The sequence below is a fragment of the Neodiprion pinetum genome, chromosome 4 (genome assembly GCF_021155775.2).
Source record: "Neodiprion pinetum isolate iyNeoPine1 chromosome 4, iyNeoPine1.2, whole genome shotgun sequence".
Lineage (NCBI taxonomy): Eukaryota > Metazoa > Arthropoda > Insecta > Hymenoptera > Diprionidae > Neodiprion > Neodiprion pinetum.
Genome location: NC_060235.2, coordinates 32235805 through 32260298, shown reverse-complemented (window position 1 = coordinate 32260298; position 24494 = coordinate 32235805). Strand labels below are relative to the sequence as shown.

The 24494-nt window shown below is 40.0% G+C and overlaps 2 protein-coding genes across 15 annotated transcripts in view; one reads left to right on the top strand and one right to left on the bottom strand.

Moving 5' to 3' along the window:
* The window catches only part of LOC124216790 (HEAT repeat-containing protein 5B), a 75746-nt gene that overhangs the window by 15844 nt on the left and 35408 nt on the right, over positions 1-24494 (top strand). The window contains exon 2 of one of the 11 annotated variants that reach the window (XM_069135239.1): positions 21857-22053. The exons of 7 other annotated variants lie outside the window; for them this stretch is intronic. The gene's annotated coding sequence lies outside the window, so the exon portion shown is untranslated. Of the gene's footprint in view, positions 1-9726; positions 9868-10898; positions 11027-21856; positions 22054-24494 lie in introns of those variants that run through there. 3 more of the 11 variants (XM_069135240.1, XM_069135241.1, XM_069135242.1) reach the window with 3 other exon arrangements.
* LOC124216792 (scavenger receptor class B member 1) lies at positions 496-24386 on the bottom strand. Of its 4 annotated transcripts, none has more exons than XM_046621756.2 (11): positions 23953-24386; positions 19526-19623; positions 11929-12020; positions 11389-11549; positions 11064-11208; positions 7603-7803; positions 5814-5974; positions 5360-5646; positions 2979-3097; positions 2635-2760; positions 496-2291 (listed from the first exon to the last, which is right to left on the bottom strand). In XM_046621756.2, the coding sequence occupies exons 2-11, from the start codon at positions 19557-19559 to the stop codon at positions 1998-2000; spliced, it is 1620 nt and encodes a 539-aa protein (XP_046477712.1). In that variant the 5' UTR covers positions 19560-19623; positions 23953-24386; the 3' UTR covers positions 496-1997. The 4 variants fall into 4 exon arrangements, with proteins under 4 accessions (XP_046477712.1, XP_046477715.1, XP_046477714.1 ...); XM_046621759.2 differs by lacking the exon at positions 23953-24386 and adding an exon at positions 21025-21277; XM_046621758.2 differs by lacking the exon at positions 23953-24386 and adding an exon at positions 19743-19877.

The following is a 24494-nucleotide window of genomic DNA, read 5'->3' as shown; positions in this document are numbered from 1 at the left end:
TCGGGCGTGAAATATATTGACTCCTTCGGAAGTTTGGTCGACCGATGAGTTTCTCTGGTTCCCGGCGAATTGATTTGGCAAAGGTACGCGGAGCAGTCAGAGTATCCCGGGTGGGTTCTGTTTGTACTGGAAAAACTCGCCATTCACGGATCTGATGGTGTTTTTTGCATTTCCAAATTAACAAACATCACATATACATATACAAAATATCGACTTTATACTTTTAATTTATTATTTTGTCAATCCGGGATTGTAAAACGGATTAAATAACTCGACCGATACTCGAAGCTCTATTCTCAAGCTATTATATTTACGTCAATATCCCATTTCTGTGAAATTGCCCGTCATATTTCGATTTTCCTTTCTCCCGGGTGGAAATCGCGGAGCAATCAGTTTCCATTGATCATATTGTTTTATCGATATACGTACAATAGTTGCCCAACAAGTTCCATCTACGAAGCCACGGCGTGAACAAGCCGTGTACCTAGACTCCGATTAAATGATATGTAATATCCTTTATTGAAACATTTGATTTTCCACCAGGTGTTTCGTACAAATTTATTATTTTAATAATTATTTTATCGAACGTATTACATATGTGTATAGCAAAAAAATTATACACGTTATGTTTAATAATAATCGTTCAAATAAATACATTACGTACATATGTATATACATATTATACATACGACGAAATTTATATCTAACGTACAATACCCCTTTATACCATGTATCTTTATACCTACATAGATAAATACTTACATCTAATGTGTGAACGTGGAACCTAATTATCCTTAGATGCATTGTCAATCGGAGCACTTAGTTGTCAATGCCGTGCAGACTATTATGCCAATCCAATCCGACCGAGTCCTAAATCTCATCATCAATTCCGTTGTAATAATAATAATTTTTAAATCGCAGCAATTTGGCCATCGGAAGAAAAGAGCGCGAATCAAGAGAAGCGAAAACCGCGATTATTAGAAATTGCGCTGGGATAGAGGACTCGGTAGCGTGGAATGTCGCGCTACGCGACTAATTTGCTCCGACACTATCGCGAAATCTTACTTTTTTTTTAAATCGCTTCTAATATAACAGTAACGTTTTTCATTATGGTGGATTCTATTTCCAATCAGTCTTAAGTGTTCACTGTGTGCTATACAAAATTGACAGAGATTAAACATTACGGACATTTGCTTGCGATGAAAGATCGAACAGTTTCGATCGGTACGGATCAACTTTTTTTTTTTTCTCATTCCAGTGAAATCTTTTAACCGTAAAATTATATACTTTACTCATACAGCACTGAGTGTTTATACACGCACACGCACTTGTACTTTTGTCATTTTTTTCTACGCTCTTCGAATACGTGTACACAGAAATACGCGTGATAAATCAATTATACACCGATTGCTTCGACGCGGTTGTTACGGGCTCTTCTTCGCATCCGTCATTGAAGATTCGGTTATTCTGGAATGTGACTGATATCCCCTTGATTAACCTAAATTACTTCAATTCGGGCTTGGCTTTGCAAAAGTAGGTGGCAAGCCATTGACGAGTTGAGCCGCCAGTAACTTGTGAAATTTTGGCTAGCGATGCTTCCGAAAAGTCCGGGTGCCGATTGAATTTATTCAAACGCGTATTAGGATCCGGACGAAATCTCGCGGATCATTTTTACGATACGGAATCTTCTACGTAGGATTATCAAACTTATCGAACGTTTGATACATATTTGAACGAAAAACGCGTTGGGTGAGAACATAAATTATCCCCCTTCGCAATTCGTACGTAGGTATAACTGAACCGCCTTTCGGGCCTTTTTTTATACAGCGATTTGTTAAATTTTGTTTTCATTGTTTGAATATCTTCTGTCGGCAGTTTCCGCAAAATTTTTTCACGGTCGTTAAAATGACAGTTTGATCAAGTTGAAGTTTATTTTCCGAGCAACAAGAATCACAGTTTACGGTATCTGTCCTCGGGTTGATACTGCAGCTCCTTTGTTATCCCCTTGCGAAGAGATCCGTTCTCGACGTTATTTTTTTGATGGCTGGTAAAATCCTGATTGAACTGTACTGGCCGTAACCCAGTGAGATTTTAAGGTCGTTTGAATCTTCCGATTTGCCGTCCTCTTTGGCCTGCTGGTGAACAATCCAGACGGTTTTCAAGAGGGAGAAAATGAAGGTAGTCACACCAATCACACCCAAAATACTGATAACCACCGTCTGCACGACCGGGATGATCTGTAGTCCCAGCCTCAGCAGCAGGATCAGATCGCTCGGCAGTTCGGGGATGAACTGAAATACGATAATTGACAAATTTTAAAAGTCACTTTGGTGAAAAAAAAAAAATCAAGAAACGAGAGGCACTCTATGAATCCTATCCGTTGGCAACATCTATTGCCTCGTTTGTATACATATACGAGTATATCGAATGACGCGACGCGTCGGACTTGTTCAGAATATTCAAACGATCGCTTTCCTTGCAAAACTTGTCACGGACAATCAGTATAAAGTTTTCATTCGCCTTTGTTAAATTTGAAAGTGATTTTTTTTCTTTCCTTTCGCTGCATAAAATACGTGACTCTAAAACTGCTGTGAATATTCTGTCTCTCTGTGCTCGGAATATAGTAAAGCTTACCAAATCCGTCCAGATCAGCGGTATCGTCAGGTCGTTGAAAGGTTTAATCCTTTCACTCCACTGGACGTTTTCCATGACCAGATTAGTTTGCATTCTCGAGTTGACGTGCAAAGGTATTCCGACGGTCTGTGAGAAGAAAAAGGCAAAAAGAAATAGAAATAGAGAAACGAAGCTGAGATTGTTCAAAAGTTGGTTGGGACTGTCGCGTTTCGCAACGTTGCGAACTCTTTCAAGGTTCACTGCGTAAATATACATGCGCGTCGCAGATATGAATGCAGCGTTGCAGCATCCTGCACGGACGGTCGGAGATAACTGCGACGACTCTTTGATTCGGGTCTACGTACCGGTTGAAGGATGATTCTGGTATCGTGTCTCTCTTCGTCTGGCTTCAGACCGTCGACGGCCTCTAGCAGGCTCGGATCGGCCTTGTAGAAATGTGGCATTGACATTGCAGCTGGCACATCTATAACGAGTCGACAAACAACCGATTAAAACGACCTGTCACGGTGTTGTAATTTTTACCGTCTCATTGAATCGGTATAATCGATGCGCCTTAAACGAAACCTAATTTTATTTTATTTTTTTCTCTGAATCAGGAAACTGGATATAGTTTACAGATAAGGTTTGAGATATGATTTTTTCGACCTTATCAACGATACGTAAACAGCATTTCTCGGTCTCTGAATAAAATAAAATGAAATTTAGATTTAAGGTGGGCCCCCCTCATAGGGCCGAAACTTTAAACATATTTTGACTTTCATATTTGACCTTCGACATCGAGAAATGTTGTTCCTATCTTGGATCACAGTTTGAGGCGCGATGCGATTCTATTTATCCTCTACGGTGGTGCGCGTGGCGCGTTTGCAGTAATTTTTTTTTACTGAAAGCCCTTTCCTGTAATTAGCTGTACAGTGATAATTGGCAAAGTATGTACCGCTCACTGCTGGCACAACAGCAAAGTGTAAATTACATGAATAAGAAGGACGCGGTGACCCGTGTAGAAGCTTGACCTGGAAGTCAGCGCTCATACGCAGAACGACTTGGGGAATTTGTATTACCTCTGGACAGGGGTCTGAGATATCGCGTATTATATCATCGCGGGTTGGTGAAAGAATGAGAAAGTTGACACGCGCAACGTACAATTTTACGTAATCGTCTTAAACATGATAATTGCACCCAACTCGCGTGTATGCATGCGGATCATAAACGCCGTGAGAACAAGACGCTGATCGGTCGTGATGCTGGCCCTAAAAGGGTATAGCGATATGCTATACCGCGACTTTATACGGCAAAGTTCAAAGCGTGACATTTCAGTTACGTCATCTAAATGAGCTACGTGTTTCGGGACCCTTTGGATAAGTGTTCTCGGTGTATCGATTTAACAAGAATTGAATTCAACGCCTGTTCTTTCTTAGTCGCGTCTGGAGCAGGGGTTGAAAAGTTTGCAATTCGTAGGCTTGGTATATTTGTACAAGAATGGCCTCGATCGCGACCTTTGGACCGAACCACTTTCGCTTCAAAGGTTGACGAAAAGTTGCGACAGCTTTCTACGCATATACGTACCTATGTACGTATACATACACTATCACCTTTTAGGAAAGATAATCCGATTTAAAAATTTATACCGAACAATGTATACATATACAAATGTTTTATTGATGTGTCAATTAAGCTAACTAACCGTGATTTAAATTTCCAGACTCAGATTTGGACCAATCGTTTTTCTTCCCCGATAATTTACCATTCAGTTGCGCTGCGATATGTAGGTGATGTGAATTTTAAATATTCACGGATGAAAATTTATCATCGTAACACTTCGACGTGTTGAAGCGTACAGTGAGCTGTATAAAACTTTCAGATTATGACGCGTTTGATCGGGGACGTGTTTAACAAATGTGCCGAAAATGGGAACAGAAGCGAAACTGAAAATCTGTGTACTCTCATCGACAATATCCTCGCAGACCATAAAATCGACTCAACTTATATTACCAGCTATAAATTTTTTCTCCAGCGTCCAAAGGGTGCGTGAAATCTTTTCCAACAAGATCAGTCCGCGTTTAGACGTATATCTACTTAATACACGGGGAGCTGACAGACTACGCGCATTTGATCTGGCCTCCCCATCAATCGTGAAATAAAAAGTAATCCACAGCGAAAGTGATTGTCTTACGTAAAATAAATCCACGATTAGATTCGAACGTTCATCCGTTGCACGCAGTAATTATTCAACATCATTCCCCATTGCCACGCGTTCCAATGCTGCGGTTAATTTTTAAGTTGCGAAATAATAATGCCTACGTATATACGACAGTGTCATTACAAGGTGCGATATTTTCGACTGTCGCATCCGCGCAGTCGATAAATCCGTCTCTTAAATTCTATGCTTGAATTTCGAACAGCATATACATGTATTGCACACGTGGATATCCAAGTACTCGTATGTGTACATGACGTAATTTTTCTGGTAAAACCCGATCACACAGGACGTCAGGACGAGTACTCGGCATTGGCTATCTTCTAACTAGGCATACGCTTTAAGACACAAGAGTACAAAAAAGTTTCTATTTACATTTCAAGTTTACAAATTTTGAGTCTTCAATTCGTATTACGTCAGATCGTTATATTGCCCTGAGTCACGATTTGTTTAATGAAAAACCGAAATACCAACGGTACAGTCTCAGCTTTCTTACGAGTAAAGGTAAGGAAGGATGTACTGCGGACTTACTGTAGTAGCACGGCGTCATGTCGGAAAGCCCCATTTTCAGGCACTTCTTCTTCTCGCGACAGTAGCACTCGTTGTCGGGATTGACATCGGGCGGATCGAGGAAATTTTCCACGAAGTTGTACATATAACCGGGAAGCCCGCTTTCCGTAGTCACTTCCTTCACGAAATTGATCGGCAAAGTCCGGCAGAAAGCCTTTCTGAACACACGGAATACAGCGTGCTTGTCGAGGTTCGGAGGGAACAAAGTACCTTCTGTCGAACCACGGAGGCGGTTGCATTTCGTGTTTCTAGAAATATTCAAACAGAACGTGTTCATGGCACCGCTGAAACAGCCGGTGATGTTGATAACAAAGCTATAATAATAATAATAATGGAAATTTGGAAAAAAATCGATCTTCATGTAACTTAAAAAAAAATTACGCGTCCCTTGGGAACTTAAGGAACAAAAACTTACAATGGGTTCGTCTTATTGGCTTCGGTCTGCACCCAACCCCAGTTTGATAGTCCCGGATTTCCGTTGAGCGTCTCGATGCTAAGATACCGTCCATCTTCATCCGTCATGTTTTCATTCTTTTTTATATTCATCGTCATGAGATTATTCCCCTCGTCGTAAAGCTGTGAATTTTTTTTTTTTTTTTTATATATCGTCAATCTTCATGAATTATCTATGCCCCCAAATTTACGGTCAAACATAAATATCCGTAAAAGTATAAATCTACTTAAAACTTTACGAAGTATCTTGTATAACCGTTTGCAACTTGTTGCAATGTTCATACTTGATATTTCCTCAAATGCGAGGCTGTCGCTTGAAACTTTAAACCCAAACACGTGAAATACTGGTTCTATATGTGTATTGTACCGATGTTGAAACGCTTTCGTACAGACGGAGCGTGATTTTTTTAAAATTTAATCTTAATCCTTTTTTTCTGTCTTTAACTGTAACTTAAGTGGCAAGCAAAAGTTCAAACAAGTAGGAAGTAATTTCCCAATTTGCAGTGGAGCTTTAAACGTGACAAACAGTTGGCCACCGACTTACAAATATTCCGCTAACGTCGGTCCAATGAAGACAATGGGACTTTTCTTTGAGACTGTATTTCAAAACGGTGATTAGTCTTGGCTTTGTGCAATTCGTGCGTCAAACGTTCCGAAATTGGGTTCAAATTAAACGTTGCGTGCAATCATGAGAACGGTACAATCTTTCCAGTCACAATGATCGTTAGCGTGGTCCTTCGATCGCACTTGAGAGAGCAGGTGTTTTATACACGGTCGTGTCTACGTAGTGAAAGGATTGGACCAATAATTAATATGCCGTAGTGGAGGCTCGTTAAGAGTTCCGATGCATGTAAGAGATGAAGCAATATCACCCGGCTGGCATATCGACTTGGTTCCACGAACATACAGGTCCGCAATTTTCCCGTCAGTCGAACGAGAAAGGCCGAGCAAAAGAGATCGTGCAAAATGTGTTTAGACGGACGTTGCACGTACGAATAGTGAAGCATATTGAAACGCGAGTTATTCAGGTAATAAGTCACCTGAATGTAACAACTCGCGTATAACCGGTTCGCGAATTGTGACGTAAGCCGATTAATCGCCAGCTCGGTTGTAGCATTATAATACCGATTCGCCGTCACATGTATCGCCGAATAAAACATGAATTTGCCATTTTTTTTTTTATTTGCAACAGATTTGTCCCAGTTAATTATCGAAGGATCACATATGCGTGCGAGGCTAGACCAGTCGTGTTATATTAACGTGACACTTTGGTTGGAAATTGTGCGAACCCTTGTCAGGCGAAAGGTTGCGATACTCTCTTGCTCTTGTCCAAAGGTTGACCATTAGCCGAAGCATAATAGCTGCGGTGGCAAACAAGGGCGATCTTTTCTACCGTATCAATATTACACAAGGTACTTCGCCTACGTACGAATTCTGTGAAGTATACACATTCAGCAGCAGTCGCCCCCGTCGCAAACTTCATGCCGCAGAGGGCCGTCGGGCCACGAACCCTCCGTCTGTCAACGTTTAAGTGTTTCATTTTTAATTTCTTTCCCTTCCACATTTCGTGAAAACCACGTACAATGCCTCGTTCAACCGAAAGTGCAAAGCTGCTCTTGCCCCCGGCACACTTGCAGGGTTTGACAAAAGGCGCGCTCCAAATCACCGACCCGCGATTTTTCATATTTATACAGCAACGTTCCAGCGTTGCAAGTGTTATCTTAAAGCAGATGATTAAAGCGGACACTCACCCTATCCATCAGACCAAATTTGCGGAAGTTGACGAAGTTTGGAACCAGGTTGCTCGCCAGATGAACCAGAGTGTCGTCGTACCCCCAGAGGTAATCGTAGGCGGTGATGTTCAGGATCGTTTGACTATCCAGCAACTCGATGAAACCCGACAGCGGAACCGTCACGAAGGAGCTGCTGTCGTGTAGGGCTGACGCCACTCCCTGACGATGCATGGTTAGAAAACACTAAATTATCTTCTTCGTTCTCCGGTGGGAAGTTAGTTGTTTAGCGAGGGAACGTAGGTACGAGAACGCGATTCATTTGCGCGTTTGGAAACGCTTTTCCTTGAAGGGAAAGCTTTCCGATGACACAAATTTAAAACATCGAGCACCTTTACACTTCACTTGACTAACGAAGAGGGTGATTGGAATCGAAGCGAGTGGATGACGTTTAAGAATTTATACTTGAACGAATTTCACGTTCAAGCGCTCGCGCGTCCCTCGAACCCTCGATCGGCGCTCTTATTTTACACTAACTGCGTTCCGCCGAGCAATGTGACGTTTTTCTTCCCTGACTGCTTCACTGAACGTCCGACTGTCAGCCGAAGGGAATTTAATATTTCGAATAAAAGGACCGGCGGTACCGTATCCTACGCGTTTTTAATAATATATAAGCTCGGTGTATCGCCACGGTTTCTAGAATGTATGAGAAGGCAAAAACGGAACAAACGGTAGAAATAAGGAAGCAGAAAAAAATCGGGCATGAGAAAAATTCGTAGAACGGAGGAAAAAACGGAAAAGAGAAAACCCTGCGGCGTGACCCGGCTTCTTTCTCTGATGAATAATGCTGAATAAATTCCATCCCTCGAGAAAGGGCGAATTTATGCTACTGCTGTGCTAGCCTTTCTTTCCAGCTAAATTATACTTAGGTATGACTTGGCTTGTCTTCGCTACTTGAGCCGGTGAGTGCCAAGTGGGAAAATGATTCTCTGAAATTGTGACTTGCAGTCGTCGCTAGTACAGCTCACGTATACCTTGCACTAACCTCGGAGAGCTGAGTTGAGCTTTCAGAAAACTTTTATCTAACGGTAAGGTTATATTCAAAGGGGGTTGTTGAACAGTGAAACATATTAGGCCCCCCTAATGTGAAATTCCACGCAACGCGATACTTTTTTTTTTTTTTTTTTGTGAAAAATAGAAAAAAAAAAATACAACCGAGTGAAATTTTTCAGTCAAATTGCCCGCTTTCAGATGTAAAGAATATTTTACATACGGATAGTCTTGAATAATTTTCATATACTATTGTTCCAGAGTGAATTTCAATGCGGGTCGTCATTTCACTGCCGGAGTAATGAGATGTTTCAAAGATCCTCAGTTCGTAGGAATCCGCGTATATATGATGTTTCTCCTTAAAATTCAGAAGATATGTAAACATATGCAATCACGTACTCGGTATAAGTGGCGAACTTCTTGCACTGAACACTTAATCGTGTTGATAATACCATGTAATTACCAATTACTGTACGAGATGTTGTTGAAAGCTATTATGTATTTACCATTGGTTATAAGTACTGTTGATTCGCATAGAAAGCTCATGGAAATACAAATATACATGCCTGTAACGCGCGTTAGAGGATGAACATAATTATTGAGGTGGCAATAACGGATAAGTGCACGTGTAATCGAATCAATTTCATAATTAATTGGCATAATTGTTTACCAGTGTCAAGTGACAGGTATTGTCAGGTCTTCCGAGAGAAACAAACAGCTTTTTTTTTTGTCTTTTTACTGCGCTTAACATGTATAGATCGTTTCGCTATCATTAATCTTTATAATAGTCAATATATATTTTTTCTCATCGGTTCAATTACTAGCTTCAAGCCTATACAATCGAATACGATATCCGTGAACTATTTATACTATCAATTGAACCACAATTACCATTATGAATTCCAAGATGTTATTTAATAGCATCTGGTTTGTGACCTTTTAATCACGCACTATCCGCGCACTCGTAACTTTTTTCGCATTTTCGGACTCTGATTAGGTGCTCGCTTTTATCCACCTGTAAAATATTATATTCTTATCCACTCGTATCTCTGCAGGGTTCAACTTTCAGCTTGTGGGTATATCCTATTTTAGCTGAGAGGCAGCGCGGGAAGTGATACGATCTTTTTGACTTCACACCTTGCACCTTATAGTCTCGCCTGAATTACCTCGTGCCGTTCGGACTTGCAAATCTTAAATACCGAGTGCGAGGAGTCACCTCGAGAGCTGATTGAAACTGTACGTACCGATAATCTAAGGCTTGGCTGCGAAGAAACCGAGAAACTACCAAAGATGAAGGAAAACTGCTTGTATCGAATATCGGCGCCTCTTACGAAAAGTAGCACAATTCAGATTTCTAACGCGAACTAGCAATTATTGTAGTTTTCACCACGTTAACTAGCACGTTTCGACATTGACCGCAAAAACTAATATGTTTCGGATTTCACCATGAAAATCAGTAGGTTCGTCGCACTGATATGAATAATATTTCTATTTTCCGATGTTTTATCATTATTTGATTTTGTACTGTAAAATATACTAATAACGTATGAAAGTCACTTCGACTACCGCAAACCGTACAAATCTTCAGAGTATCTTTATTGCACTAATCGAACCATGAAAGTTTTCGAGGTAATAACTGAATCGTGCTAGTTATCGCGGTGATAGCCGAAACATGCTAGTTTTAGTAAAAAATCGAAACTTGCTGGTTTTCGTGAGAAATCTGAAATATGCTAGTTTTCGTGAGAGGCATAGATACTATCACGGGATTTCGTAGAATAATTACCACCCGTACGACCTTCACCGTTACAATTTATTGCCACGATCACGTGTAGCTCTCTGATCTGTGTATTACACATCGATGACATTAGAAGAATAATTCGAATGAGAATAAAGAGAGAAAAAAAAAAACATCGTAAACAGAATTGGAGTTGGAACAAAAAATCTGTGTCTACTGCACCGCTGCAAATTAGCAAGTATAAATGGTAGTACGGAAAAAAAACTGCGATCACAGGGTCAAATAATTAATATGTATAAATTTCGTTACGTGTAAGCTGCGCGGAGTTATCGATCGTCGCTATTAAATCCGCGATCATGATTATTTGCCATTTTATATAATGGCTACGTGTATCACAGGTGAAATTAATTACAATTATCGAAAAACTGATCACCGCATGCCGAAGATGAAACGGGAAATTGTCACGCTAGAGTATTTTGAAAGTTGCGAAATTCCTACGGAGTTTTATTCGTTTTCTTTTTCTTTCTCATAGTCAAAATAAGTACGACGGGAGGATCTATGAGCGAGGTGCAGTAATCGTTGCAGATATCACACAGACGTCAGAGGCCTACTTATTATTGGCAGAATGACCCGGTGCTCTTTAAAATGCTGACAATGAAGGTATGCGCAACATGTACGGACTCAGGTCCTAACTCACCAGCAACGGAACGTTCGGCACCCGAAGTATCGCGTCTTTCGGATCGCCAACAGACATCTCGGGAACGAAGTAGACCAGCCTCTTAGGACGATAGGAAACCGTCCCGTTGGGATTCCACGTTATGTTATGGTTCTCGAGCATTTCCCTTGGGAGACAAAAAGGCAGGATTGAACATTAGAGCGGACTGGTGACTGCTGCGGTTTTTAACTCGTACCGTAGAGCTAGCCGCGAATATCACTACGAGACGTTACCTTCGCGTCGTCACGTACGTACGAACGCCCGCTTGATTACTAATCGGTATCGATGTACTTGTGTTCCCACTTACTGGTAAACGTACGGGCCGATCTCCTCGACCCTCAGCTTCTCGGTGCCCGCGATGAACTCGTTGGGATTTGTGATATTGAATATGTAGACCTTTATGTAAATGTCCACCGGCGGTTTTTCCCACAGTGAAAATACCAGCGTACCGGGAGCCATTCTCAGCTTCTGTAACACGTACGATCAAAGCACGAGGATTTATTTTCTGCACTCCGTAACGTGTCCCAAACCATTATACCCCGGTGTAAGCGTGCGCTCTACGATTGCCTTGACAAAAATGCGAGACAGGTTATACGTGGGATTTTATTTATGTCGACGTTCGACGACTCGGGAGAGCGTGAGATATAAATTTATTTTATTTTTTTGTTCGCCAAGTTCTTCGGAAGGAAGTCAAGGATCCATTTAACGCTTATATCCTCGAATCATGCGTAGGATTAACCTTAAGTTACCCGTGTGTACTTGATCTTGGCAAACTGCGCAATTCACGGTTTCACTCCGTGATTCTTTGATAAGCTTGTTGTACCGTGGCTACTGGAATTTTACTCACTTTTTCGACTATCACCTTGATTGGATTTATCACATAGATCGCGTACGCCAATGCGCTGCATGTTATCCCAACCGTGAATAGAATCAAACATTCTGGAACAGAAAAATTTCACGTTGATCAGTTGGCTGACAAAGATTTTTGACCGGCTTCAAGTTCAGGTCCACACTTTATTTTCTCTGAATTGTTTTCGAGACAAACTCATGAATAGAGTTGCTTTCTATAAAATTATTTCTTTCATTTTGCATCCATCGCTACAAAATTCTATCGCTAAAAACTTCGACTCCTTTCAAATGTAGCCCCTTCAAGTCACCTTCTCTGTATAAGAAGTCACTCACCGGTGCCGGTGTGGTATTAGTTATATCATTTGGAATGCTGATTTCTGTATTCAAATGGCAAAATAAACTAAAAGTGAAAGGGGAGTAGAAAACTGGATCTAATTATTAAGACGTCATATTCGATAATGAGCCCTATAAATTTCAACCGCAGATCTCCGTTCGTTTGCTGCTCGCATTTCGCAATTCCGTATATGCTGTATGGTAATGGACTGAAAGGTGAACTTTATCGCCACACTTGCACATAACGCGGATATTTCACTCAAATCGTGATAAATATTGTCTAAGAATCGATCATACGTGAAATTGAACCACCTTTCCATTTTGTTCGTCTAATATACTGCGCTGGGTTACACAGAGACCTGCTGATGGATGTAAATGAATGAAAGTAATATGGAATATGGAATATTAGCTCAACTTGACATTAATAGTGAATTATACGAATATAAACTGGCAATTCATAATTTTAATTTATTCGAACGAAGGTGTACTCAGAAAGATTCTGCCAGACGTCGCGTGGCGTGGGTTGAATCGACTAAATTACCCAATGAACGGGAAATTCGTATTGAGCGTTTGCGGCGAGTGGCCCACAAGCGAGTTTTGCCAATTATTCAACCCAGTAAGCGACCTTCTGTGATATAATATTATACCGCTAATAAATTATGCAAAATATTGCTGAGTAATATTTACTCCGTGATCTTCCTTGAAGTGAATTTTTTCTTGCTTTTATTATCCCTATCTACCCCTCGTTTTATGTTTTTCCATTCAAGCTTGGAGCTCAAATTTTATGGCACAAGTTCCGCATAACGATAGGCGTATTGAAAGTTTCGTTGTGAAATTAATTCTGAATCGTACACAAAAAAAAAAAACAATAATAGGCTCATCGGCTGGAAATTTATTTTCTTAGGCATAGTCCATGCTTTAGGGTGTTTCGGAAAAAAATAATTTACGATTTTCCGCCGTGATATCTCCTAAAAAGTTTGTTTGCATTAAAAGAAAAATTTTATCGAAAGATGAACGTTCTACGTGATCTGTAAGATTGCGCTCATTTGATTTTTCTCCATTTTCATATTTTTTTGAATCAATGAAGAAACACGTTGTAGAACTTCCATTATTATCTTTTTCCTGACATTTATATTCAACCCAAAGATCACGATCCATAACACAACGATATATCAACCGGGAATCTTATTCGCCTTAATTAAATGTTCATATTAAATTATAACTATTTTGTGAGGATGAACTGACAAGGAAAAAGTCGTCAGATACACTTCTCAAACATCAAACGGAGACTGAATATTACAAGTGAGAGTCTTCTTTGTGACGTAAATTGATATTACGATTGATGTAAGCAATGAAAAAAAACAATTATTCACGATAATTCATTAATTCAGAGAATGTATAATCAACTGAGTGCGATCTTCCACATGTAAGAAACAATTGAATGCACTTTATGGTTATGCAAACTACTATCACAATTTTGGGCATGTGGATATTACAATTTGCAGGGGCACCAGTAAGCGTTATTAGTGTTTGTCTAGGAGTAGGATTAAACATGTAACTTGCCTTTCAAGGATCAACGGTGACTTTGGGAGGTTTGAATGTCTCCGTGTGTAAAGTCCAGTCTTAAATATTCACACATCTTATATCGAGTTGTATGAATCGATGATACTTTGGCATCAATAATGGGTCAGTGCGCCCAAACGTCACTCACCTTGGCCCACATGACACATCAAGATCCAAGAATTAATCAAGGCTCTCGTCGAACTGTTTCGATATCTTCCACTCGGATTTCTATTTCTTTTTTCTTCTTTCACACCGTTCAACTATTATTTTGCACCGTCGTCCCACCGTTCAATTTATTCGACCATAATTACTTAGGTACCGTGAAATTACAGCGCGGGCTCGATCATTTTTGATTGGCACCGGAATTCTCAATTCGGTTCCAACAGTCTGATATTTAATATCTAGTTCCTGTCATTGTTGGTTAGCAGGTTTCTGCTCCTGGAGTTACGTTCCTACTTTTGTATTCATTTTACAACGCTAGGCAACATTTTGTTTTTTCCTCAATTAACAGACTAACAGACGTCTAGAATAAGGTGTAGTTCTTGTTCTTATTCTTTTATTTGATACACCGTCTCTATATGAATGTTGTTGAAAGTTGAATGAAATTGAGAAACGAAAAAGGAAACAAATCTTGGTCAGAAAAAAATTGGTCATTGTAATGTAACCAAATAACTACCTTGTCCCGAATCATTAACTACGTGATTGATGAGATTGCTGCGGATTTCGGTGAGTTGTCTATAATAAGTGTTGATGAAGAGCTTATTGATTTCTTTATTAGCGGTGTTAGGGAACGTGGTCGAAGAAATTAGTGTTAAATTAGTTGTACAGTATCGTTGGAAAGAAATCGTGAAAAATTTTGGAAGAAAAAGTGATACTAAGTTAGTACAATTGATTTGAAAAATATTTTCCACGATTTGGCTACTAATTCTGATGAAAAGATGACGGACGTCAAAAAGCGAATTTGGAAAACGTATTTTCGCAGATACCGTTGTAAATAAATCCAGGAAAGCCAGGAAACTGCAATATTTGAAAACAATTTTCACTCGCGCGTTGTTAATTTTTATTCGATTAATGAATTCCATGAGCCATAGAAACGATGCTGTCTAATCACGAGGGTGTGACTTCACCTTATCATAGATTGTACCGTGGCGTTACAGCACCTGTCATGGCACGGGTGTAGACATGCCGATTTTTTCCCGACTGATTCACAATAAATATTGACTCTCGCTCGTGTCTGTTTACACAAAATTAACATTTGAACACCTTAGCGGTCATAAGTTCTAGGTATCAACGCGTTTCAATGCCATTTTCGAATATAACCAGGTATGCCATTATGCACATATTTGTACGAAACTGTTCTTGGTCAGAGAAATTTATGGATATTCAATGTAAATAATTGTTATTTGATTTTCTACGAGACTGATTCATCACACAGGCGGGGTTCACCTGTCGGACGGTACGTAATACACATAATCCGGCACAACTCTAGAATCAATCACGATCCGTGCGAGTGTACAATATCGGCCAACAAAAGTTGATCATGATTTTGGCCTAATTGTAAGCGTCGTTTCTCAAGTCAATGTCAGTTGTCAGTCATCGTTCGTGAATCACGAATGCGTCACGCAAAGGCGGGCCGCGGTATGAATCCTGGTCTTCTTTACGATTATCCTCTGGTTTCTATGCCCATTCAAGTCTTCGCACAGCCGCACATGGTGCATGGAAATGGAGGAGTAGATATTACGATAGCGATGCAAATGTACCTATCAAATAGTCCTTCGCAGTCGGCACGTATACGCGACGCCGCGCCGCCTTGTTCGACTTGCATTATGAGGCAAACCCCTGAACCATTTCGTTTATTATATTACATAGATCATTGCTGTATTACATTGTTCGAACGAGCTGCACACACAGTACAGGCTTTGAAGCTCGTGCGTCCTCCAACACGATGCCCATTGCGAACCGTCCGCAAAATTGCAAAACGTGCACAACTACTAACTTGCAACCCGGGTTAGTCCTCGCAACGCTTGGCAAATATTGGACGACTAGGATGAGTGCAAGTTTAGTCAGTGCTTGCGGTCTCTGTGCACAATTTTTCTCCAAACAAACGAACCAACCATTTGGACACATTCTGGTCTCCGTATGTATACAATATCTTCGTGAGATTTTGGCACTTTTCAAGGTTTACTCGTCTGCCAAACAACAGTGTTTTTTTTTTCGACAAATGTTAGATATGTCTTTGTATAAAATTCGTGTTCGCATCTCTTATACATCCTGTTACGCTGTGAGATTTCTTTGGCTCGCGACAACGTTCGTTCACTACGCACAGAGGACCCTTTTATTCGTTAGGCTCAATCTCAGATTGCACTTTATTGCCATATGTATATGCGGTACGTTTATGCCTCGTGGTGTGCTTAACGTTGAAATATCAAAGCGATGATCTAACAGAGGTCAGCAGTACCTCGAGCTACTCTCGTCAACAATTTATCATGCTGGGTGTAAAAATCTTTCGTCCTCTTCGGCCTATTCTCGGTATTCATTGATTTTATTGTGAAAGTAGGATATAACTTATAATTCTTTAATTTTTACGAGAAACCGGTTTTATTCATAGTCGAGGTAACCCATCCGTTTGTAAAATCGAATGCGGTGTAAGGCAGCTTTTGCAGGTGTAAGTAGGTACGGAAAAACCAGCCGCGGGAAGTAATCAATATCGATAAGGAAACGTTGAATGAGAAAGTTGACATGATAATTTTGTTGAAAAAATGACGATGCCACTTTGAAACACCGACGTCGTACAAAAAAATCGTATAATTCTCATATGCTAATCAGTTATAGAGCGGAGTATCTTTTCCAAGTGCCATACAGGCTGTCGTCGCATGGGGTTCTTGCATTCGTTAAACTTGACCCTCATATGACGCATATGGATTCGCCCGTTCGCCGAGTTTATAATCAGCAATTAGCGCGCTAGTCGGTCATTTTTCGTCGAGCGATGATGACTCGTCGTTCCATTATCATTATCTATACCCCATACGCGTGATGTGTTTTTCGCGTAAAAGAACCCTGGCTGTTTGTCTTGGTTCACGGGACGCGAACAAATTAGTTTTTCAGCGAAACAGAAAAAGTTGAGAAAATTTTGGCAATATTCAGAGTTTACCCGCTGTAAGAAAATATAGGATATCAAAGATGCCCGACACACCTGAGAACCGGAATATTAACTCTTACGAACATGCGATCTGTCAGAATGACAGTATGTTTTCTTACCTGCAGTGTATCAACAAATCACTGTTATTACTGTTGTTCAATCCTATTTGTCACTTCTAAGTGGGACATGAATTAATTGCCGTATCATCCGCGATACGTTGTAGGCTTGCAAGTCATTGCAGTTGACTTTGAAAAATAAGTCAATACGTATCATACATTATATTATCGATTGCGTGCTAAACCTTTTCAAAAAAAACAAAAACTCTGTCAAGTGAAACAACAATTCGCAACATTCTGACGCGATAATTGTCCACGGAGGATAATTTATTATAATAGGTACATTCCATCCAGATGTTGGAGTTAGTTTTTTCTAACCGCTTCATCGGGTTCCAAACCTATAATTAGGGGTCAAGACGTCATAACGTCGTCCACCACGTATAATAAACCAGGCAACAATTTGAGGACAACGCACCGATCTTGTATTAAAAATCAATCTTGTGCGTAAAAACATTTGCCAATCATTGCTAGTTCGTCAGAGATTTGTTGTTTACAGTTCGCATAGTTCAAAGTCATTTACACCACTCTATACCTGGAAATGCGAAATCGACCGTGACAGTGGCCGTCTTTCGTCGACGCCGTAATGTTACGCTGGTTACCCAATTTCTTTTTCGATGTAACCTGAATACATACGATTTTAATATTCGATTGCGCAGTTTTCTACGGATGATATGTAAAACACGTGCACATGATTCAACTAATGTCTAATTTCGCGTAGCTCGGCAAGGGTTTGCGATCAAGAACCCGCGCATTCGTCATTTGAAACGATTGCGTAACGTACGTTTCGTTTTCCTAAAACCTAGTAATTTTGCCCAGATACACTTGCATGTATTTACCTGACCAGCTTTATTAAAACCCGGTTACCGTTGTCGTGAGGTAACGTTTCCTCCCCTCGTTGATTGCATTACAGTCCGCAGCTGCCGCGGAAATCAGTCGTCCGTAACATGGCGTAAACAGATGTATGTATTATGCGTCGGAAACGCGAACGTCGCAGAGACATGACTCAACCTTTTTACAAAAATTATCTACTCGACGTATAAGATTAATAATGCGGTTCCAACCACGAAACGAGAGATCGGCGTAGTAGAATAATAATAATAATAATGATAATAACAATAACAATAATGGTAGTAATAAAAGATTCCCGACAAAGTGGATCGCTGGCCAGTTTCAAGAAGTTTGAGTAATTCTTACAATCAGTCACATACCTATACGCAGATTATGCATGTGCAGGGTTAAATGTGCGATCCAACGATGCCAGTGTCCCATTTCATTTATTTGAATAGCCTTATTTGGCAAAAGACTTCCTTGACATTATTTCGAAATGGTATTTCTTTTTCTATTTCTACATGCAGTGCTATGATTGTACTCTCATTTTGTTGTACTTATGTTTCTTCCACATTATCATACGTTCCGTAGCGGTAAGCAGTGTGAGAAATTTTTTCTCATACCTATAAAGAATGTATCTGCACCTACCATTCTATATGCGTAACGTACCATAATTTCGTACTGTATTTTCGAATTGTTAATCGAGATCTCATTATATACTCATGAATATATACGCATATCGCTAATTGTAAGTGTTGAAAAAGCGTGACAGAATCACTTTGGCGTCTTTGACATAATAACCTTAAAAGTAAGAAATAAAGATTGATGGAAAGAAACAAAATTGAAACGTTGAAACGGCAACTCTTTTCTCGCGAATGTGAGAATTTAATTATTCTCATTTTATGGCTAGCGTATAACTGGCAATTAGTTTGGCGAATTCGGATTTCAGTCTACGTCACGCTGTTTCTCTTTTCACGCCTACTCGTAAACTCATTAATATCCACCTTATTAACGTATGATTTTCTCTTTTCTCTTTTTCCAATGAATTACTTCAAACCGTAGCTGGTGCAAATTAACCATCCACTAGTATGTTGAATCTAATTCACTCTGTCAAATTAAACCCATCATTCTTGTCCATCCCTGGAAATCCATCGTTCGCAACTTAATCAGTGATCATAGCCTGGAACCACGAGTTAAAAAGCGATGAACAAATCGCAAACGTCGTTTTAGCACGTAAACAAATTAAATGTTTCTTCTCGTGTACAGCTATCTAATTTTCAAACATGGCGCTGAATGTTTGAGCGAATGGAATGAGAGGTTTTCTCATGTAAAATACACGCGATTCCACTCGGCTTCTTCCGCAATATTAAATTTGCGGTTGATCATTAACTGGCACCACAAATGCCAAGGCTTTAAATCGGATGATTGCTGCGCCGGATATTTCTTTCGGACAGCTCCTGTGAGTGACAAATTGTAAATTCGAGTCCTTCGCAGAAACTTGATGCCCAAACACGTACGTTCATAATTAATATGAAGCTGCGACGTGGGCGATGAAAATTTCTAGTTTCTAGTACCTTGAAAATTTATTCATCCTATCGAAAATGGGAAAAACTCACTTTTGAACTGCTGTAATTGCGCGTTGGCCTTCATGATGAGACTGTCTTGGCTTCTTTTGATAAATTCGTCCACCTCCAACCGGCCGGATTTTCGGGTCCTGAAGCAAACGTAAATACAGAGATTAATATAATGCATGAAAATTGCCGGTCCACGTACAATTTCAACAGCTGACAACTAATATTCGTTTCCCCCTTTGTTAACCTATGTTATACCTACCAAGGAGAACGTTAAAATTCGGCTAAACGGCGTATTTGAAGTCCGGCTATTCATGCGTCCTCGGAAGTTTCCGAAAAATAAATCACCGATATTGGCAGATTTTTTGCTCTCGAGGAGTGGAATTTTCCAAGGGAGCTAAAAATACAAAGTCTAAGCCGCAAACATGTTCCGTCCTCAGAAAACAGGAAGGTGCTAATAAATTCGGTAAATCATAGTTCTCTGCGAGGTCAATCTTCAAATCGACTCATACGAATTAGACGTAGGATCGCAGATGAGTCCAACTGGAATGTTGTTGTTTATAAAAATTATTGGTTGACTTTTGCAACGCTGTGCAGTAATCGCGGAATATTTGATAACAGATGAGAAGAAAATGAAAAGCATTTACTTTCAAACACTCGTCTCAACGATCCTAGTTTTCCTGCTTTGTATAACGTGTGATATGAATTTAAGAAATGTCTCTTTGAACCTCGCAAATTACACGATTTTTCACTCGACTCAACTTTGGAGTTCGACGTTCAATAAAAGTGCAGTTTTTTTACGTGGCAAATATCGGTCCGTTAGAATTATTTTTTGTCCCTTCTATGCATTGACCCGATGCTTTTGGCCTCGAATTCTATCACATATAATTATACTATCACTGATAGCATAGGAGAAGACTTTTTAAATTTTAGTCGTATCTTTTATTAATTGTGTGTCCATGACTTTTATGTGCCTGTAATAAAAGTTTGTTTTTCAACACAAAACGCCGCTGGCGTGTTTTTATGAATAGAAAGCGGTAAATTCACCGCGCGTGGTTATTTTCTTCAAGTTTTTTAACCGAAGTTTGCAAGCGCTGACCGTTCTTATTTGTCAAATCGAATTTTATGTGTTTTTTTTTTTTCTAATTTTTCCGGTGAAAACTAAATTATTGCGCAGTTTGTTTCCAAATTCAAGAGATTCAAGCTATTTGGTATTTCCAGTCATTCGAAAGTTCTCTGATTTTTTCACCAAATTCACTGATTTTTACCATATTCACTTTTTTTTTATCAATTATATGCTGTTCGAAAAAAGAGAAAGGAACAAAAAAAAAAAAACACTTTTATAAGTGTGGCGAAGAAACGCGGTTTGCTATGCGTTAGAAACTCACTGTCTGATCTCCGCGAGTCTTCGAAATTTAAAGTCTGTAAATTGATTCGGTAATTTATTTTCCTCTATAGATTTAAGAACTGTAGACAATTTTTTACTACTTTTCGTTTGTATTAGTTTATTAACATTTTTAGCAGGTGCAGAGGCAAATATTTACCACTCTCGAATATCTGGGTACTCTCGATGTAACGCAAGTCAATCGTTGAAATATTTTGGCAATACTGCATATTTCGATTTGAAAGCCTTGTTTCACTCGCGAAATTATACGTCTCCTCGGCTAACCCAACCCTCGATCTCAGTTTTTCTCAATCCTCGAAGAAACAATGAACGGCTTGGCTATCTGCATGGAGTATAAATATCCCGCTTCTATCTTCCCGACTTCGCGCGTCGTTGCAATTATAATTCACATGCTGTAAATTTATTTATTTATTTATTTTTTCCATAGACTCGACCGTGAATATATCTTTTATACTATCTTGTATTCTTTATCTATCGGTTCTGTTTAAAATAGCACGTTAAAACGCACGTCTTTGTTCATTTTATCGTCGCATCGAAATAATGAGACGATTCTCACCCTGGGATATTCTCTTATTCAGTGTTTCTCTTTATCATTATTTCGTTAGAGGTACGAAAACGCTTACACACAGGAATTCGGAATGTATCCTTTTCCTTTTGTTGCTCTTATATATAATCTTGGGAACTTCTCTCGAATAAATCGTTGACGCGTGACTTGCGTTGATAACGAGACCCGTGATACCCTTCACAGATACCATTCCTGTAATATACCGCCAAAATCTTTTTCATTGGTTAGACTTGGAGAACGAAAAAAGAAATAGCATCAAGCCAATTGAAGCATATTTCGGACGTGGTGTAAAAACTTTGGAAAATCATTAGATCGACTGTTCTCTGTATACTCATAACCTATTAATACTATACTTTCTGTGAGGTAAGGTCTTTATTTTTTTTTTTTATTTTGTTTTTTTTTTAAGATCATCTGGTCTCCCAAGATTTATCGAGGATTGCTTTGATCAGTTTGTTGCTGCTTCTTCGCGACTGAATTACATGATATAGTTATTAGTACTGAGGCAACAAATGAAGTTCACTACGACCAGAGAAAACCATCAAGAGCAAATTTGGCATCCGTGAAGATGAGCGACGCGAAACTACAATAAGCGCAATCTATCAGGTAAACGTGAGCTGTCAAGATGCATCGATGATCGATCAAAAGCGGTAAGCGCTACAGGATCACCAGACTCCATTAGATTACCAACTCCATAGATCGGCTCGGCACTTCCAAGATGCATGATATTGATTTTTCAACGACTCGGATAAAATGTATCCGAATAGTTTGTCCGTCGTGAACTTATGAATAATATATGAGCTTGATGCGACCAAGATTTGATTGGAACACGTATACTGAATCTAATTGGTGGAGAAAAAACACTGGCTATTTTTGCATCGGTCAAATGTCACACGAATATATACATATACGTATACACACACATATGTAAATGTATAAATATTCTCGTATTTAATATCTTATACATTGAAGTCGAGACCCGGTTGGATAAGAAGAACTGAAACCGGAAGAAAAATATCGGCGTCGAAAAAAGGAATACCTGTTTTTCTACTCGATTATAAGTATGGACCACAGCCGAGGTTGCTTTACCACTTTTTTTTATACATACATGGATGATTTGGAATTAGATAAATTCCCCGAAAGACTCGTTAATCGATCACGCGACTTCTCGCTCAAAACAGCTTAATGGCAATATTTATTGAACAAGATTAGATGATTTTAACAAGTGGCTAAAATTTGTCTTATTTTATAGCATAATTTAATTTTATCATCGATTGGCGGTTCGTCAGATTTGTTGTTAGGAACTCCATTCGTGTGTAGATATATCACAGTGTCTCTCTCAGCAATTGGCATTGTTGCCTTGACTCTTTATAAAATTGTACGAAAAACGAAACTTACTTCGCTCAAGTACCAAAATATTTCTCGTAAATACAGGCGTAGTTTGCTCGACGAAATACTTTCGACTACGCGGAGAGGTTGACTCAACTATGCCATTGGCTTCGCCGTATATAACCTCACGACATAGTTGGGTCAGTGACGTTTCGCTAATTTTCACAATGACTTTTTCTCAATTCGTATATACTGTATTTATTTATGAATTATAGCTCATAATGAATGGTGCATCAAAACGGTAAATTTTCATATATATATATATATATATATATACTTTTTTTCTTTTTACGTACGCTTCGAAGATTTAGTTTTCAGCCTCAAACAAAGCCTCGTTAAACCGGAACTCGGTAGTAAAATTCTAAAAGGTAACTCATCCGGCTTAAATTTTTCAGTCACTCTAACCGAAATATCTCGAAAACTATACACGTTGGGAAGCTGTTTTTGGTTTTATTTTGTGGGTAATCAAATTTTTTATAAACAAGGTCGACGCTGCTACACATACGCCCAGAATTGGTAGACTCGCTCATATATATGTATGTATAAGTAGCCCTGTGAGATAAGGTCGAGGAAAAGTTGGATCTCCGGAATGGTTCCGGTGTCTCAATTTCTCCCTCCGTACGCGATTCTGAAGAAAGAGAAAGAGAGAGAGAGAGGGAGAATCCTGCAGGAGATTCACGTGTCTCGGGAATAACGCGAGGGACGTCCGCATGCATCAGTGTGGACGGCGCCAACTGCCTGATAGCTATTCGAGTCAGACAAGGTGTAAGGAATCCAGGAAAGCGTCGGGCTTCCAGGAAGCGTCCCTTAGAATTCCGGGTACGCGCGTGAAGCTTTCCCTCGAGAGCCTGAAGGAGCTTTCAAACGAGACCAACCCCCGAGCCATTAACTCGAACACGTAAGTGTTCGGCGAAAACACGTTGCGAACAATCTTGTCGCCTTGGTGCAGCAGCAGCAGCAACGTGTTTCCAGTCCGCGGTCCGTTGCGTAATAATTATCCGCCTGCGAGAGTGCAAGGCTGTCTATGTATATTATATGTACGCAAAGGCTAACGCGAGACCGTATCACGGACCGAGCGAAACTAGTTCGATGAAAAATGAAGGATTCAAAACTCACCCAACGCTCTGTACGTCGGCGTTTTTTTTCTTTCCCCCCCCCCCCCGCCTTGTAGAGGGACCCGTGGGATATGCTGCGACGGGGTGCGAATCCGATTTTCGGGGTAGAGTAATCCTCCCCACTTTGTGCGATTGTACGGTCGATGACCGGTAATTTACTCTTTCTCCGATCCCGCGACACTTCACAATCGGCAAATAATCCTCTGTTCGACCTTATCCACTGTTCGTATACGCCTGCTTATTCATATCTATAAAACATATAACTCGGATATTCGATCAAACTTATCGTGATGTCGTACGCGCGTGTAATCGCTGCTCGAAGGATACTCGCAATCGGCGATCAGTATTTAACACGCCGCTACCGATCTAACCCTGGGACGACACGCATATGAGGACGTATAATACGCGAGGAAGTTTGGAGTTAACAGGCCTCCGTCGACTCCTCGGCATTTATATATAGTCTCGGTATCTTGGCCCCGCCGACCCTTCCGCCGCCCGGCACCGCGTCCAGGGATCGGTTGGATTTACCGCATTACTGGTTGG

What these genes read in the sequence shown, in the direction of transcription:
- LOC124216792 (XM_046621756.2), bottom strand. Translation starts at nt 19,559, where the DNA reads ATGAAGGCCAACGCGCAATTACAGCAGTTCAAAA. An exon ending in GCAATTACAGCAGTTCAAAA is followed by an intron (nt 12,021 to 19,525) that starts GTGAGTTTTTCC and finishes TTTCTGTTCCAG; the next exon opens with AATGTTTGATTCTATTCACG. An exon ending in CATGACGCCGTGCTACTACA is followed by an intron (nt 3,098 to 5,359) that starts GTAAGTCCGCAG and finishes GACTCGTTATAG; the next exon opens with ATGTGCCAGCTGCAATGTCA.